The sequence below is a fragment of the Vespa mandarinia genome, chromosome 2 (assembly GCF_050613455.1).
Source record: "Vespa mandarinia isolate Hongniang chromosome 2, ASM5061345v1, whole genome shotgun sequence".
NCBI lineage: Eukaryota > Metazoa > Arthropoda > Insecta > Hymenoptera > Vespidae > Vespa > Vespa mandarinia.
This window is the reverse complement of record NC_140811.1, coordinates 10,711,595-10,731,129: the sequence shown is the minus strand read 5'-3', so window position 1 is coordinate 10,731,129 and position 19,535 is coordinate 10,711,595. Positions and strand designations below refer to the sequence as shown.

Genomic DNA, 19,535 nt, shown 5'->3' with positions numbered 1-19,535 from the left:
AAAAAATTGAAATATTGTCATTTTTAAAAAAGAGTCAAGGTCAAAAAGATAGTTTTTTATCATAAAAAAAAAAAAAAAAAAAAAAGAAACAAAGTGAACTTATGAATCACACGCGTGGCATCTCATCGTCTTGCAAATCTCCTGGGTTTTGCAGTTTTTAATCTCAACGTTCGCGCGTGGTTGCATCACTACGTTGACTAGTTGTTTTAGAATGACTAATACTCAACGACGTTACGCAATACTGTCACGAGAGAGATGGATACGAATCGATACTTTCGTTAATCACAGCATTGGACGATCGTAAGTGGGGATATATATCGCATGTTTACTCCCATGAAAATAACTCGGAACAAGTTTGTCTCGTCGATAAGCAAAAATGTTTTTAACCGAGGACTTAAAAATATTTTGCAAATCAATGAACTTATATCCAAGTTTATCCTATCATTACATATAGAATACGACAATGCATAATGATAATATGGTCTGTCAAATTAAACAAGATGTAAATCGCAAACAAATTTCAACAGATTTGCTGAGCGAAGATCGTCATGCTTCGCGGTCCAATTAACGTCAGTTCTATTATCAACGATAAGTACACGTGTGTGCAGCAACACTGTTATCACAAAGTAAACAGTGGCTAGGGGATATATGTACGAAATAATCGCAAGATTACAACTCAAGCTGTATTCAACTCGACTCTGCTAGGCGGGAGAGCATTTTTATCTGACCTTGTCGTGACTTTTAACGCTCGAAGAAAATCACGTCTTTTCTTCCTTCCCTTTCTATTTCAGTCGTCGTAGTTTGCCTTCGCACAAGGACAGGAAGAACTTCGAAGAACTTCGATCGGTTAGAGCACACGTGCGATATGAATCGTAAAGTCGATCCAGTCACATACTACAAAACTCTATATAGTGAATCGAACAATGGCAAATGAATGAATTTAATTATTATGACGCATGAGCAAATCAAATTTATATATATATATATATATATATAATATTAACAAAAGTAAAACAGCATAAAAAGTTAAAATAAATCATAAGTCAAAATACTCTCTGCATAGCTGATTATAATACTTGAGAGGAAAAACAGTCTGCATTTACCGAACAACATTGTTGACTATCTTACACGCGTGTATCCTTGCACGAGTACTCGCGCGAAATCGATGCGCTGTCCGCTCGTGACACGCCCAAAGCATCGAGGAGAATGAGAGTCAGAGATCGGTGGGTAGCGCACGCGTGGCTCTCTCGCGTCTCTCTCTCTCTCTCTCTCTCTCTCTCGCGCGCGCGTTCTCTCTCTCTCTCTCTCTCTCTCTCTCTCTTTCGCACGCTCGGTCACTCTATGCGTGTAGGTGCTATTGGGATTGTCATTGAGACCTGAAACGGAAGGGCATCTGAGTCACGAGCTTTATCGACTAACTGCGCAAAAATGCCTCGAGCGAAAACATCGCTAATACACCGGCCACTCGACCAACCAATCAACCGACCGACCGACCATCGAACAAATGCTGGGAACGTATATTTTGATCACATTAGCTTCCTCTCTCTTTATTCCCGTTTGAACATCAACTACCTTTGGAATATCACACTTTGTCGCCACACCCACATCTTTCTTCGTTTCTTTGCATCTCTCTCTCTCTCTTCCTCCCTTCACTCACTCCCTCCCTCCTTCCCTCCCTCCCTCCCTCTTCCTCATCTCTATTAGACACCAAGAGACACTTATAAAAAGAACGACGCGTATGCAGGGGGTAAACAAGACATTTGTTATCTATAAATACGCAAGGAGCTTATATATGTACAGGTGCCTGCCGTCACTGTAGCATTTGTTTGAGCGATCTTTATAAGAGAAATGAGAGAAGAAAACGGGAGAGAGAATGACACTTTGATCTTGGTAATCCGATCATCTTTTTACTCGGTACACTTGCACTCGCGATCGCGATATACTTTGGAAAGAATATATTATTCTCATCTTTCAACGAAGAATTTCATTGATTGGTCTGACCTTTTCTTATAGATATTTTTACACAATAAGACACGAGACAGTTAATGTGATAATTAATCGAGATCAGGAAATTGGAGAGGCTTGTTACGAACCGAAATTACAGAGAACGATTATAGTGTAACTTAACAGTACTGCGAACGAGATTAGAAGGCTAGACAGGGTATAGTATACGGTAGACAGGACGGCAGACTGCAAAGCAAAGGGTTAAGTAAGTGATGCACCCCATTCAACTCACTGTTTCTTTCTCTTTTTCTTTTTCTCCGTCTATTGCTCTATCTATCTCTATTTCACATTACGGCGATAACGATTATCTACATTAGAAGACCGTCCAAGGCAGTTACGACGAAAAACGAAGACGTCTAGGAGATCTCGTATACACAATGCTACTGGCGAAGTCGATTATGGTGAATCGTTGAAGCAATTCACGGAATCACGACTTGCTAACTAATGTGTCCGATGATATAACGAATTACGAGAGAGTATCCGCAACATCAACAAGTAGTAATAGCTCGAACGAACTCTTCCATTATCTTATTAAATCCACTAAAGAAAGAGAAATAGAAAAAGAAAGAGAGAGAGAGAGAGAGAGAGAGAGAGAGAGAGAGAAAATATCGATATTTTCTCGACTCGGGAAACTTTCTCACGTCAGTTTTATATACGATGCACACCAAGTGTAAAATGCGACGTAGACGGACATGTAATCGGACGATCTCGTTTAACGGGAGATGAAAAATTCCCGTAAATAATATCTACGTGTCTCTGATAGCTAAGAATACGCTGTCAACATATACGTTCCACGAAATGACACGGGTGAGATTTTATTTTCAATATGAAAAAAGTAAATTAAATTGTGTACAAGCGAGTGCTGTTCTTAGATATCCTTTCTCCTTTCTCCTTCGTTCGGTTTTCCTTCCGTTCTCAGATTTCGTAAGTAATCACATAGTGCGGTTCTGTAATTATTTTCGAAATCGAATGGATAACAATCGTTTCTTGAGTTTATTGGTCATCAATAATCGATAAGACCGGGAGTAGTATCTTGAAGGATTAAAAGTTTTTTGATATTGATCCATTGTTTCGTGACTGTTCTTTTAACAAGCACTTACATTTTTCAAATGTAGTACATTCCATTTACTTTCGTCTTCAATTTCTAGTCGAATTTATTTTACGATTCTATATAAACGTACATTAAAAGGACAGCGAACGTATTAAAGAGAAAGGAGGATTGACCCTCGAAAGATGGTTCCGTCTTTGACGTCTCACCATGTCCTTGAACGACGCGGATGGGATTCCTCGATTCGCTTCACGAATTACTAGAGACGTGAAGATCCTTCCAAGGAAGCTATGAAGGAACGTTAGCAGCTGCCACATGCGATTGCATGCGATAAAGTGAAGAAAATGAGATGGATAAGGAGAAGGGGAAGTGAGAGAGAGAGAGAGAGAGAGAGAGAGAGAGAGAGAGAGAGAGAGAGAGAGAGAGAGAGAGAGAATTATTTGACTTTGAAATGTCGAGCTATCTGACTATGCAGAAACATACGAATATCTTCGTGGATCAGTTCTAATAAACTTAAAAATGATAATGAATGAAGGATCTGATGTGTTTTCGGTCACAAATTGTTAAAACATTAATTGTTACAATGACGTTTGAAATATGAATATAAATTAAAATTAACTGACAGAAAGGAAAAAGATTAAGGGTTGTAAAAAAAAAAAAGGAAAGAAAAAAAGATTTGCTTTTCTACATTTCGAAATGACGCAGAATAAGAGTCGTTTCTACCGAGAAGAATCTGGGGACCGGTTCTTACGGCAGGTTTTTACCTCTACTATTAATAAACGTTATAAGTACATACAACAGACAATGAACGAGGAAAGAGGATAAAAATTTGGTGTATGTCACGCTATTCGTTCATTCGTTTGCTCATCTCTACGTGTATCGCATTGCAAGGCAAAAATTTATTCGCATTATAGTCTTAGTTCTCACGTGCATTTATGCGCCAATTTTAATTATATGCTAATAAAGATCATTCCTACTGCAAGAAACGACAACTCGATTCGTTAATTAAACCAGAAATGGCATTAAAAAAAAACATGAGTCCCCTTTCTCCCATCACATCTTTATCTTGATGCTAAACTCGATTACGATTTTTCATCTATTTCATGAAATAAATCTGCTATAATAGATATAGGTGTATCTACGAGAAAAAAGAAAAAGGACCAACATTTTCCCGCAGGATATAAACACTCGGAAAGGAAAGTACTGTATTCTATGAAAGTAGATAAATAATCAAGCTATATTATCTCAATATTTCAGACACGATCATGAGGCTCCGGAGTAATACTTCGTTCATGATTAATTAACCCTTTGAATCGTTCCAACACGAATCGGGTCACGTTGAAACGTTAGCAAACAGGAGCAATCTCACTTCTTTCCTTTGGCAAGAAAAAAAAAAAAAAAAAAAAAAAAAAATTTCTAAAATAAAATTTACTCATCTCCTTATTTTCTAATATTAAACTTTCTATTCTCTTCCTGTTTATTTTAGCGCAATATGTATTTCACCCTTGATCTCGATCAAAATTCGATTGAAAAAAGTTTCGATTGAAAGAAATTTATCTGAAAGTTTTCCTGCAACTAATATTAAGGAGGTGACTGTTCACCGTGACACGTGTATGTGTTTTACCTTGACGCGTATCTTTCTTTCATTATCGCGACTTTCCCCTACTTCTTTTCGTATAAATCTAACAATCGTGCGACAAGGCAATACGTGTATCATATTAAAAGATTTCGAGTTTATACATTAATCTTTCACCAAACATAGATTTCAAACGATAAATCTCTTTCTATACGAGTATTTCCAAAGAAAATACAAATTCCTTATAGCAAAAGCTTTTAATTGCTACGTCCGCAATGATGAAATTATACTGACCGAGTAAACAACAAACGTATGTTCGAAAGATAAAATTCTTATCACTTAATTCTCTCATTCCATTTCTTATAACAAAAAAAAGAAAAACAATAAAAAAAGGAATCTTATTCGTCAAAATATCGTTTACGGTATCGTATATAGCGATTGTAAAACGATAGAGAACATTTATAAAGAAAAAATCTGAGAATAATAAACAAAATTATTGCTGAAGAATGACTCGTTATTGTTCTTTAATTACAAATGTTACACAAAATAGAAAGCAGAAGAGCAAAGGAACATACTCAAGCTCGATGTAATAACAATCGTCCTCTCTGTGTTTGAAGGAGAGAGAGAGAGAGAGAGAGAGAGAGAGAGAGAGAGAGAGAGAGAGAGAGAGAGAGAGAGAGAGAGAGAGAGAGAGAGAGAGAGAGAGAGAGAGAGAGAGAGAGAGAGAGAGAGAGAGAGAGAGAGAGAGAGAGAGAGAGAGAGAGAGAGAGAGAGAGAGAGAGAGAGAGAGAGAGAGAGAGAGAGAGAGAGAGAGAGAGAGAGAGAGAGAGAGAGAGAGAGAGAGAGAGAGAGAGAGAGAGAGAGAGAGAGAGAGAGAGAGAGAGAGAGAGAGAGAGAGAGAGAGAGAGAGAGAGAGAGAGAGAGAGAGAGAGAGAGAGAGAGAGAGAGAGAGAGAGAGAGAGAGAGAGAGAGAGAGAGAGAGAGAGAGAGAGAGAGAGAGAGAGAGAGAGAGAGAGAGAGAGAGAGAGAGAGAGAGAGAGAGAGAGAGAGAGAGAGAGAGAGAGAGAGAGAGAGAGAGAGAGAGAGAGAGAGAGAGAGAGAGAGAGAGAGAGAGAGAGAGAGAGAGAGAGAGAGAGAGAGAGAGAGAGAGAGAGAGAGAGAGAGAGAGAGAGAGAGAGAGAGAGAGAGAGAGAGAGAGAGAGAGAGAGAGAGAGAGAGAGAGAGAGAGAGAGAGAGAGAGAGAGAGAGAGAGAGAGAGAGAGAGAGAGAGAGAGAGAGAGAGAGAGAGAGAGAGAGAGAGAGAGAGAGAGAGAGAGAGAGAGAGAGAGAGAGAGAGAGAGAGAGAGAGAGAGAGAGAGAGAGAGAGAGAGAGAGAGAGAGAGAGAGAGAGAGAGAGAGAGAGAGAGAGAGAGAGAGAGAGAGAGAGAGAGAGAGAGAGAGAGACCGCGTAAATAAGGATTCACGTTTCCTCGGTCTTTAAGTCGGCGATTTAGACGATGACTACATATCAGCAGCATATACCGAGCTACGTTTCTCCTCGTTTTGCGCGTACTGCAAATTAGATGGCTGCTTTATATATGAGATAAAAATGTGAATGATATAAGAGAAAGATGACAATTATAATGTCTGTTTTTCTAACGGCTAATTATACAAGGAAGAAATAGAAATTTATTAAGTATCTCTCTAACACTTCCTACAAGAAGCTCGTGTACACATACGTATGAAAAAACTCATACGCATGAATTCTGATACTTTTACATGAACACCAGCGTAATAAAGATAACGTTTATCCTTGAAATCAAAATTGACCGCGAATATTTAGCAGAATTTTTGAAACGTCCATTTGATATAATAACTCTGCCCGGACAGCTGTCTTCTCTCATTTCACCGAGAACGACGTAACGAGAATTACGTTGCATGATTAGAATCGAGAAAGAGACGCGATTAACGATCAACTATAAATATTTTCTTGTCACGATCCGATCAATAACGGAAGGACTGTCTGCACAAATGGCATGAGTACCTTTTTGGAAATGTCTTTTGCAAAAGGCGAGACGTAATTTTCTTTAATTACGGTCATTCGATGGGTGCTTTGAAAACGTGACCTCTTTGTACGAACACCCCGCGCGTTCTCTCTCTCTCTCCTCTCTCTTTCTCTCTCTCTCTCTCTCTCTCTCTCTCTCTCTCTCTCTCTCTCTCTCTCTCTCTCTCTATCTATCTCTCTAAAATAGGTACTGCACGTCGCATGGCTTTAAATGTAACTAGACTTGCCCGAGGGGTGGATATTTTTAACGAAAATCATCCTGTAGCCGAGGACCCGTGAAAACGGTCCATCGACAAACACAGTCTGAACGCCACTATCGGGCTACGCTAATTAACCTCGAGAAGGGCTGCCCGACTGTTCTCCTACCGTTTCGTACTCATTGTACCTTTCCAAATTACTATCCCCATTTCCCCATCCTTCTACTCGCTCTTTCTCGCTTTCTATAGTGATACATACGTCTCTCCAAAATTACAAGATACCATCGTAGAGAGGCGGTAGAGAGAGGGGGAGGGGGAGAGAGGCGATAGAGAGAGGGGGAGGGGGAGAAAGGCGATAGAGAGAGGGGAGGGGGAGAGAGTGGGAAAGGGAAAGGGGGAAGGTGGAGGGGAGGGTAGAGGGGGGAGGGAAAGAGACAAAGAGAAATGTAACACTTATATTCCGTTCGTTAAAAAAATATATAATACATTAAATGATAAAATCCGATTTATCTTATATTTATTCGATCTCACCTAAGTGATCTCGATTCATATAGAATTGTCCTCGAATCGGACAAAAGTAAATCCAATTAAAAAGTACTCGACATCCTCGAATTATCGATTTCTCTCGTTAACTAACATTGTTCCCTTTGTATTATTTTTTTAACGATCTTTTCAAATAGCATTTGAATTCATGACAAAGCCAAATAACCAAGCAAGCATTCAGCCCAGTCAAGAATCCCCTTTTCTTAGTCTTATATCATGGAAAAGCGTGGTTTGCTTACTAAAAAAGGCGCAAAAGCGATCGTCGAAGGATGAAACCAGACAAAGGAGAAAAAGAAGAGAGAAGGGGCGGAAGGGAGAGGAGACAGAAGAGAGAGGGGGCAGAACGGGGCGGAGGGGGAGAGGAATGACTACGAGTGGCTTTCGATTCATGAATGTTAACGACATGCGAGAAGAGAAGGCGTGTCGTCGTCGTTTCCTCTACCCAACTTATACGATCTATGCATTTGCATAAATTTGGCAAACAGTCTATTACGCATTCGTCGACGGATACGCGGGTATGTAATTTCGTCTCTCTTTCTCCCTTGCAGAAAATACAAGATAAAAGATACGCGAGTTTGGGTCAACGTGTGAAGGACATTTCTACCGATTGAACAATATAAGCCACGATTATAATGACGTAGACTACGAAATTCATAATGCTATAATACTTTTTTATAAATTACTTTTTTATACTATTTCTCATAATCATTAAGCAAATCAAAATGATGTAAATATATAAAATATGGTCGATCGATACATCAACGATATTATTTAACACTTTGAAATGTTCTTAAGATCACTCGTGACTGCTACTCAATGTTGCAGGATTTTCAAATTTCTTTTCCAATAAAGTTTCGAAGATATTACAAATATTTTTTTCTGATGGAAGGAAAATACAATGTAAAAAAATATAACAATACTCTTGTATCCTCGATCTGCAAAAAAAATATTATGAAAGTTATTGAATGAATATAATTGATTTGTGTGAAAAATTAGTTCGGCACTCAAAATTAAAAAAAAAAAATCTCATCTCGGTATCATGTAATTATCAAGCTCTTTCTGCGTTTAGAAATAACTTGATTTCGTTAATCTCAAGCGTTCCAGTCAATCGCAAATTTTTAAAACGGAGAGAGAAAGGGAGAGAGAGACTAAAATCACTAAAACGTGGGTCGGCATAGCGCGTAATTTTCGCGATACCATAGTTGGCCCGTCTAATCTCGTTAACCGACCGGCCGGTTAGTTAAACATGCGGTAATAATGAAAGTCACCTTGTTATTATTAACCTAGCGCCGAGGGAAGGATAAAAAGTATCAGACGAGTTCGTGTAGCAGCTGAAGAAAAAAAAAGAAGAAAGAAACTCACAGAGGCACGAGTTATAACGAAGTTTAATCCCTTTATAAACTTTTCTCCTTCTTACGCGACTACACTCCGCAAGTTCATTTCAGGATAGAAGAAAAAAAAATAATCAGGAAAAAAGGAAGCAACATAAGACAACAGTCAAGCTCGTCACGCTTAGATTACTTCCACACAATCCATTTAAAAAGGAAAAAACGACAGATTTATTATACATCTTAAGCCAGTATCCTATGCATAAAATCTTATCATATAAAACAAATTATTAGAATCTCGTGTTATCTGTAAAGTATATGTTATAAATTGTAAACAAATATATGTATGAATATATAAGCAATAAAATGATAAGAAAATAGAGTGAATGAAAGAGAACAAAATGTCTTTTAACGTCTCTCTTGATCTTTCACGATGCTCTTTTTTCTTTTTTTAATAATAGGAACACTCACGATCTTTTCTTTCGCTTCGCCGTGGCGCGAATGGAATGTCTTATTTGGGATGAAAGAAAAAGAAAAAAGAGAAGGTGGGGACAGCCTCTTGGTCCGATAATAACGCGAAAATTCAACTGGATTTGTCATGGAGAGGGTGAATATCCACCCTTCGAAGAGAATTTAATTAAGGGCAAATTCGACCTTTACAAAAAGAAACACACAACTGATAGGCAGAGAAGAGAGATGGTACACATCTCGCCCCGTCTTCTTTAAGGCATCCTTGGGAGATCTATCTCATTCTCTCTCTCGCTCTCGCGGACTTGAAGGTCGAGGTTCTAGATTCGAGGTTCAGGGTCAATCCCCAAACTCGCCGGTCCTCTCTAAGCTCTCTCACTATCTTTATCGTTGCTTTACTTTTCACTCCAATTTATTTACCGATACACTTTATCGAGTCTTACAAACATCGCGTTAAAAAAAAAAAACAATAATATGCCACTACTGCATTCTGAATTACATAAAAATTAATAAAATATTACAATATAAAATCTAATAAAATTTACAGATTTCATCAAAATTGTCAATAGTTTAACTATTTCCGTTATTAACTATTCCGTTATATCATCCTTAAATTATCATATTATATAAATCATATGATTATTTGCATCTTTGAAAGTTTAATATATAAAAAGTTAGAAAAAAAATTTTTTTTAAATTTTGAATAAAGTCCTGCAACATTGAGTGGCCTTCATGGCATTTCAAGGTATTTCATCAACTTTGAAAGTTGATCCACGAACTTGTTTGTAAGATTGAGCAATATAAAAAAACGACCTTGACATTTTGCAACACACATTTTTGAGTTTGTAGTGAAAATATAGACGAGAATAAATGGGGTAATATTCTAAATATCATCGAAGACTTCTCGCCACGCGTTAATTACTATGTTTGAAGAAAGAATTATCGATTGATCCCATCGAATACAATTGAATAACACGTAACGATCATTTACCTACTTCGAGAGCCACTAAAAACGATCGATAATGGAGAAACGATGAAAGTGATAATCACTATACCTGAAGCTGTAAATTTTTACTCAAATAGCAAATGCGAATATGGTGTAATTCATCCGTATGGATAAGATCTCTATAATTAAGGGTCTTATAAAATTCCGTTATAATCATGATTAAAAGCGTGAAAAAAGGATAATGGTTGTATATAAATAAAAGGTTGACGTTTAATGATGTAATACTTTCGTAGTGAAAGTGAGAAACGACTTTAACATCTTTTATAACAAATAAAATTTTCTCAAACGAAATTCTATTTCTTAATCTTAACGGATTAAAAAGTTCGAAGGAAATTCAACGTGAAAACAAAGATCTCATTAATCATAGCAATTATTATTATTTTTATGATAAACCACGTACTTACATACAATGAGAAAAATTTATGAATTCTCGATGAGTCAAAAACGTGATAACATATTTACAAGATTCACTAAAACTATAACGAAAAATGACGTCATATGAACGTATACACACATATACATATACATATACATAAAACATTAATGTTCTTCGAAGAATTTATAAATAAATCATCACAATTAGCAATTGATTATATACGTTGTCATTTTTCAATTATCAAAAATCCTTCAAACATTGATAATATGAATTTCTTAGAAGTACTTTTTATCTCGTCCACAGTTTTCTAATTTATTTAATATTAACGCAACTAGTGCAAATAATTTTTTATCGTTGCCAGCTTTACCGAATAGAAAAAAATCATGAAATGGTTGTTAAATTTCGAGATTACTTTTCGAAAGAATCCATTTATAACATTTATGAACTTTACGAAAGAAAGAGATCCAAAAAAAAAAACAAAATCCAACTGAAAAAAAACATGTTTATCCTTCCCTTCGAGAATTGTTCAACATTTTCTTTTCTTTCTTTGTATCTTTTTTCCTTTTTATAGAAAAATCGATTGATTGATGACGACGGTTTAAAATTTAAGATTGTTGTAAACTCATTATCAACTATCCTAATCGACAATAAACAAAATTTTTTTTATGACTGATTGGCGATTTGAAGAACTTATAAATAAATATGTAAAAGATAAACTGAAGACTTTCAAGTGATTTTCCCTAAAAATAGCGTCAAGGAGAAGCTTAAAAAGAAAAGTTCCTTTAGTAGCAGCGAGTAGTCAGCAACCCTCTGCTCTTGCCTGCCTTTGTAGTTACGTACAACGATATTTAGAATTGGTAATCGACATCCTCGTTGTTATCCTCTCGATCCTTAAGCGGAACAAGGCGTGTTCGTCGTCTTCGTCATTGTGTCGTCGAGATGGTGGCCCCTTCTGGGTCGACAACCACCCGAAAGATTTAGGATAATGCGCAGTTCGGAGGAAGCTCCTCCTTTTAATTGAAGCCCATAAAGGAGGAAAATGTGTCGCGAGACGGGCTGTATAGGGAACCAAAGAGTAAGGGAAGGAGAGAGAGAGAGAGAGAGAGAGAGAGAGAGAGAGAGAGAGAGAGAGAGAGAGAGAGAGAGAGAGAAAGAGAGGGAGAGAGGGAGAAAGAGACAAAGGACACTTTCCTGGAAATTTTACGAGCTTCCTCCTAGCGACACGTCGTTAGATTGAAAATAAAAAGAAACTCGCATTTCCTGAAAGAGGATTACACAATAGCAGCAACATCTTTAAGACTTTTATCGTTGAATTGAAAAACAAGTTCAGATCGAGGAATGTTTCAGATCAGAGAATTTTTTTTTAATCGATATATCAATGTATGGTAAAAAAAAAAAAAAATTGTAAAAGGGATCTAGTGGGTCCTTTGAAAAGAAGAAGAAAGATGGTAGTAGCGTGTAAAAATTTTTGAATGTACTCCCTCGTCGTTTTGCCTCTTTAAATGCATCGCGATGCCGTGATTCAATGCAGTCGGCCTTGAAAAGCTGCTAAAGCATCGGACTCCTTTACTTGATGGCCCTGAGGAGGTGGCCACGGTCAAGGCCATAAACATTTCCCCCTCTCTTTCCTGTACCTTTTCTCTCTCTTCCTCTCTCTCTTACCACTTCCTCCTCACCACCACTCTTCATAGTCATCTTCATCTTCTTCCTTTCCTTTCCTTTTCTTTTCTTTTCTTTTCTTTTTTTTTTATACTTTCACGCAACATACACACTCGTAAGCCAAGATGAAGGAGAAATTGAGAAGAGACTCTCGATGAATCCCTATGGTATGATGGGGCTTTGAAAACTCTACGAACGTTGCTTTCGAGTGCAAAAGCATTCGGCCGTGTCTCGGTAAGACTCGCCTGATTGAGCTCGAAACGAAAACGGCTCCGGTTCCTTTATGCGAACGCGCACTTTTTTAATCGCAACACGAGACCGAACTTACAAATAGAAATCGTACCACGGTAGTAGTAGATATGCTATATATTATTTTTATATTCGCGCAATACACACACATATATATATAAGTGAACATATATACATAAGTGAAATTGTTCCTTCGTCTATCGACGAATATGATTATATTGTCTGTTAGGTGCGTCGATCTTTGCGACAAAAAAAAAAAAAAAAAAAAAAAAAAAAACGCGATCTAACATCTCAACAATTCTTTCGTATATAATACTCTATTAAAAATAATACATAGAATAATGAAAACGTCGGATAGCATAAGCTTATAATGCTTTTTCACGATCTTCTTCGTTCCTCCTTGTCGAAAAGATTCGATGGAACGTATGACAAAAATAGGATAGGTTTCCAAGCCTGAAGATCGTGAACTAAATATAGGATGCGCCGAATATGCCTCAAACGCACACCGTGGGTGGGACCGACATCGTAATCTTCTTCAGTCTTCGCTACCCTTCGTCGTCTTTTCTCCCTTCGAGTAAAGAAACTTTCGAGAAACGACATATGATTGTATACAACAACCCTATATATATATATATATATATATATATATATATACATATATATATATATATATATATGATTGTTGATAGGATATATATATATATCTTCTAACGTCCCTTCCTTCCTTCCTCTCTCTGACTTTGTTTTCGCAAAACGAACTCACTCGCAGTTTCATTCAACCTCTTTGGAAAGCTCGTCTGGAAAGTTCCTGAATAGGGGAAGAACTTCCGCTTTCTGCTTCTACTCAAGTGCCCTTTTCTTTGTTCCTCGAAACGAACTAAAAGAAAAGAATCTTTCTATCTCTCTTTCTAATTTTCTTAACTTCGAATGAAACCGATCAGATCGATTCGACCGAAAGATCGCGTTCTAATGTTCCTTTTATAGGTTAAGTTGACCAATAGTCTTAAATCAAAGAGACACTATCTCTATCTTTCGTTGAAATCTTATCCTAGAACAGGAGAATGTGATATCAAAATTTCAAATAACAGAATGATTCTTAGGGATATTAAGTTACGTTTATAAGAGGTAATCGCTCCTCTTAACCGTTCGTCCGTAAGCCTTTCTGAGAAGATCCAAAATGATACAGCAGCCTGCTTTTTTTACAAAGGATATTGCATATAAAGTACGCAGAATATATAAGAATCTCTCGAATATTACGTATATATAGGACCTTAAAAAAGTTTCTCGATCGAAAAAAAATACTACTATTGGCCTAAAGTGCCATTATTACTTAAGAGATTACCGAGGGAGGGGGGGGGGGGAAGAGGAACAAAAATATTTTAACGTGTCCAAATATCAATCAGTAACGATGATTAGTATTGTTAGCATAAAAAGCTTACGAATGTAAGAGTATCGTATCTTTGTCGGTGATCTTTTGTTCAATCACAAAAGAAAGATATATATATATATATATATATATAGATAGGAAATATATTCAAGATGTCTCTACTATCTGTACTAACCTGGCCCGATCTGCAAAAAAGTCAACCTTGCTTTTCTTCTTGACGATGGCCTGGGGTTGATGAAGAGGGCTGACGCTGGGTTCGCTGGTGGCCGGCGGTGAGCTCGACCCGGTGCTCGATGATAGGGATCCGGCCCTGCCACGTCCAGACTCGATAAGTTGTGCTTCGGTGGTGCCACGTCCGTTCGCGGAAACTACGTGACTCGAGTGGTTCGGTGGACCGGCCGACACGGCTAAAGTCGGCCGAGTGTTCTGCCGATTGCGTCGTTTCTTTTTCTTCGCTTCGTTCTCATCGTGACGATTGCCGGCAGCGTTACCTAAGCCCGGTGGCATCCAATCGAGGTCTTTCTTAAGATGGCCGCGACCGCAACGGCATCCACAAGCTTTAAATGCAAGATCGTAGCCTTTTTTCGTCCAGAGATTTTGATGACGTTGTCTCTCAGACCAGCTTCTTGCACGTCCGCAGCTTTTAAGATAGGTCAGGATCGTTTGCTCCCACGCATCGAAGCATTCGCGATGCATAAACTGACCGACCGGGCAGTTCTCGTTGTTGCAAATAACCTTGACCGTATCATGCAAGGCGTTCATTCGAATAAGAGAGTCACTGCGCAGACATTCGCCTGTCGGTGTGCAGCAACGAGTCGTACCTTGGTTATTGTTGATGCCGTTGTTGATGTTATTGTTCTGGCCAACCACGAGATTGTTGTCCATTTGAACGGCGTCGTTACTTCCGGTCGCACCTACACCGTTGTTGTCTCCGAGGCCACCACCAGTAGCGTGACCGTTGCCGTGGCGCCGAGGGGCCATGGCTCTCAAACAAGCGACCTCAAAAGCCGTTGCAGCCGTTTTTCTTGATTTTCGTCTCTCTTTCTCTTCCTCTCACTCTCTCTCTCTCTCTCTCTCTCTCTATCTCTCTCTCTCTCTCACACCTACCTCTGTCCTCCTCTTCCTCAATGATTTTACCCTGTTTCTTCCTCTTATCTTCCAGCAGCAAACGCTGCAACTGATGCCGAACTGCTACTAGCGTTTGAGTAACTAACGTACAGATCACTTGGTCATTTTCCCGCCTGTTTCGCGATTCCACGTTCGAGAAGCAAGATGAAAGTCACGTGGTCTCTCTCTCTCTGTCTCTTTCCTGATCGGCGAATGAGCGCGCGCGTCTCGCTCTAGAATGTTATTCGGAGGTTAGAATTCGACGACAGGGAAGATTCATCCATCTATCTACAGGCGTAAAAATTGACTCGACGAATTCGGTAAAACGAGATCACAAAGATCGGCGAAAAATCAAAGTCAAGGTCAGCTCGATCGAGGCGACACCGTTGAAGGGTGGACACTTGGAGTACTTCGTTCTTTAGATTCTTTTCTCGAAACGCACAAACTTCACGTTAAGATCGAAAACGCGTCTCTTTTGTTTTTCTCGATGACTCAGTCGAATGTAACGAGAAACAACGTAGGCGAGTTTCTCTCGATGATCGCGTACCGTGGAACGTACGACCGGAACTGGCAGGCGGATAGTTCGATGCTGATGCTGATGTTGATGCTGATGCTAATGCTGATACTAATGGTGCTGTTTCTGTCTTCTTTCTTGTTCTTGTTTTCTTCTCCCACCTGCTGTAGAACACGAAGAAGGACGTGCGCGCCGTGTGTGCCCGGTGTGTCCGAGTGTCAGGGTCACCGGTGAGGGGCGCGCGCGACGTTCGACTAAACGCAATTTTCAAAGGATGAATAAGACCTCTTTCGCTCCTACTCCCCCTCTCACTCCTTCTCTCTCTCTCTTAAATTTTCGTGCCTTCAATGAATATTAGCATCCAAATCGCGAATAGAAAATCACCAACGTAAGAACGTTTTTTTTCTGTCACGTTCTTTCTTTTATTTGTCTTTTTCTCTCTCTTTTCTCTCGTGCGTGGCTCTGAGAAATATGACGAGAGGAAAAAACGCACGCTCTCGCACATTCGCTCACACTTAGGGTGCACCAGAATCACTGAGAGTACCGGCGACGACAGCGTGCCGGCTGCCGTGGCTCGGAGCGCGGGCGAGCGCGAAAGTGAGGCCTCATTGGGTGAAAGCGAAAGCGGCATGGTGGGGGTCACGGCTAGCGCGCCAATCGATGCCCGCCGTTCTCGTCCCCCGGACGGCTCGTCGCCCGTTCCCCTTTCTCTCTCTTACTCACGCTTACCGATCGAATCGTCTCGTTTCGTCTCGCGAGTGAGCCGTGCAGCTTCCCCTTCCTCTCTACTACCGAGAATACGTGTATATGCGCTTGTACATCGTATCTACCAAGAGTCCAACGCGTTTTACTTTTCACGACGGCCCTACGAATAATCCGCGACGAGCATGTGTGTGCTACGCACTCGGCGCGTGACACGCGATTCTGAGCCTCCTATCTCTTTTTCTTTCTCTCTTTCTCTCTCTCTTTCTCCCTCTCTTTCTTTTTCTCTCTCTCTCTTTCTCCCTCTCTCTCTCTCTCTCTCTTTCTCTCTCTTTCTCCCTCTCTCTCTCTCTCTCTCTTCCTCTCTCTCTATTTCTCATACTCATGGAGTTACACGGAAATTGTATAAAGGTAATCCTGTCTTTTCTCTCGTTGTATTACGTTTTCGATAGTTCCTCGTTTTTGTCTCGCCAACGATCATTTTCTTTTTTTTTTTTATTTTCTTAGTAACTCTACCGGTATTACTACTGACACGAACGTGTTACATAAAAATCGGTATTCCATCGAAAGTTAAGAGTATAGTAGGTACCGTGCATACGTGCCTTCGATATTTGCTTTAAACAAACGAAACTTTTTTGTTTATATAGTATGTATTACTCAAGGGACAAGAATGTTCAAAAAGTGACACGATGTTTGTCTCTGTAACTATGTTGAAATGTAACATTGTGACCTAGACACTACAGCACTGCATCAAATAAAACTTTGTTGCACTTCAATGATCTAGTTTGGAAACTTTTGCTGGATAGACATTAATTTTCTATCGAGATTCGATGTATCGTACTTCATTGGCCGCAAAATCTTGGTAATATAGCAAAAAGTAAAATGAAAAAAATGTCCCTGTAATTCTTTGTTCCGCTTGAAATAGTCGAAGTTGAGACTCGTTACGAAAAATTGAAAGAGAACGTCGTATATGTGTGTGTATGTATGAATATCGAAGTTCTGTTGTTACTACGTTGGAACATTGAATTCGTAGAATATACACAAGAGAATAAACAATGTAAGATCACGAGATAAAGAGAGTGACAGAGAAGGAAGAATAATAAAACTAATTTTTTCATTCGTTTTTTCTAATTTCACTATCAATTAGTCAACACGCCATTATTCCATGAATTCTTACGTACGTCCTGAATATCACGACATTCCGTTTACGATTGTTCCGAACAATGAGAAGACTGGTTTACTTACGTAAATTTCGCGATACTTCTTATTTTGGCTTATTCATACGATTATTTATAATTATAATTCTTCGAAAACTAGTTATCGCCTTACACGGTTTTGATAGAGATTAAGAACGAAGCATATTAGATGTTGTGCCACTTGTTTATACTCTCTTGATATCTTGACGTAGTTTATACGATATAAATAATGATATAATTGTAAATGATTTTCATCGATCTCACGTGATCGATTCTCTCGAATCGGAAGTTTTCTTCTATCGAATACTTCGTTTATTCCTTAATATCTTTTTCACATCTCGATCATCCTTCTTTCGTTAATCTTAAGATATTATATTATTGTAATTCTAATAAGTAAAATCGTTTCGTTTAAAACTTGAACCGGATCTGACCAATTTTGAATTTATTAAGATAAATAAATCAATGAAGGAATAGATCGATAATTTATTAAACTGTACGATCTTAGACTCGTAAGTCGCTCTTGAATCATATGAAACATCAGATACGCCTTCCTGTTTTTTTCTTTATATTGATACGCGAATTGCATATCTAATATTTTAATAAGCGCGTGAATCATGTTTTTAAAAAATAGCTTATATGTGTGGTATACTTAAATGGATAGTCGTATTCACCACGATAATCGTATTTACCAAGTACTAAATCGCGAAAATATATCTATTATAAAGCATTTTACCGAAAGGAGACGTTATTGAAGTTTTTTTTTTCTCAAAGCAAAGAAAGAAATTCACGGATGAAACTACGATACAAGTAAGTACTTATATGCATATCCAGCTTATCCGTTATGTCGAACGATATGATAGTGGCTTACAATCTACGCAATGGAAGAGAAGACTGATTGAAAGTATAATATCGCTTTATAATTTTCAGAATCATTTTATGACGTAAGGTAATATAATATTGAAATTTTCGTTTGATAGTAAGTGTGTTGAACAAAAATAGATAATAGACGAAAATAGATAAAAGAAATGTTTTCGGTCGAATCGGAGATTGTCATGGTTATCTCGTTTTCTTATCAACAGGAAAGTTCCCATGAAACGTATTCCGTGTTTGTTATATTTACGAAAAGAATTTGTAAGCATTCGTATAACCACCCGATCGAGTTCTCAAAATAGTTAATCGCTGTTTTACGTTCTTTAATCGATCGGTCCCGTTCCTTCCGAGAAATTCACTTCTAGTTCTCAGGCGTGGCGGAAATATTGAACCGAACAACGATGTTGGATATAATCGAATCGATTGCTTTCTTTCTTTTTTTCTTCCTTTCATTCTTTCTTAACGACGACATTCCTTCGTGTATTGACGGCGCCGCGTCATGCTGTGAGTAATGCAAACTTAATTAGTGATTGTTACGAACCTTGAATTCTTCCCAAAATCATTTAAAGTAGATATTATGATACATTTTTATCATACGTATACGTATCTTTCCAATAGATTATTTTGTTACATCTTTTAGATTTAATACCTTTTAAGTACGTAATATTTTATAAAATTTTCTTATAAATTTTTAATACAGTTTTAATTACGATAACGTAAAATGAACTCGAAACGATCATCTTTAATTTCGAAGATTGCAATTTGTTTCGGAGACGTCTAGCAACGTAAACGGTATTATGATCAGACTTAAAACAACAAACATCTGAGATGAAAAACTTTGTGCTATGCGTCAGTTTCGATACGCCTTTCGATACGCCGTTACCGCCGACAGAGAAACGACACGAAATACGTATTAGATTACATTGCATAACTTTATCGGTGGAACATAAAGCTGTTACGAAACATGAGACCGCCCAATTCTTTCTTTCTTTCTTTTTCTCTCCCTCTTTCTTTGTGTGACTTTCTTTCTTTCTCGAAATGGCATAAAACTGAGAAAGCCGTACTTACGTTTTTCAATAAAAATAGCACCTGGAACCATTTTAAACTTTGATTCAAGATAACAAACATTTTTTTCGAAATATTTAATACATTTTATTTGAAACAACTATTTTCTTTATATATTGATGATCTATCATTAATTCGAAATATTATAGTTTTAATGTATGTGATAAATACTAATAACAAGTATTTGTTTTTGCAA

General features: G+C 38.1%; 1 protein-coding gene across 1 annotated transcript in view; it reads right to left on the bottom strand.

The window, feature by feature from the left end:
- Positions 1-16,392, bottom strand: part of heca (hdc homolog, cell cycle regulator) — a 122,741-nt gene extending 106,349 nt beyond the window's left edge. Inside the window, exon 1 of the mRNA XM_035873222.2 lies at positions 14,061-16,392. Coding sequence (XP_035729115.1) covers positions 14,061-14,866 — 806 coding nt within the window. The 5' untranslated portion in view covers positions 14,867-16,392. The remainder of the gene's footprint in view (positions 1-14,060) is intronic.
- Between the last annotated feature and the right edge of the window lie 3,143 nt (positions 16,393-19,535).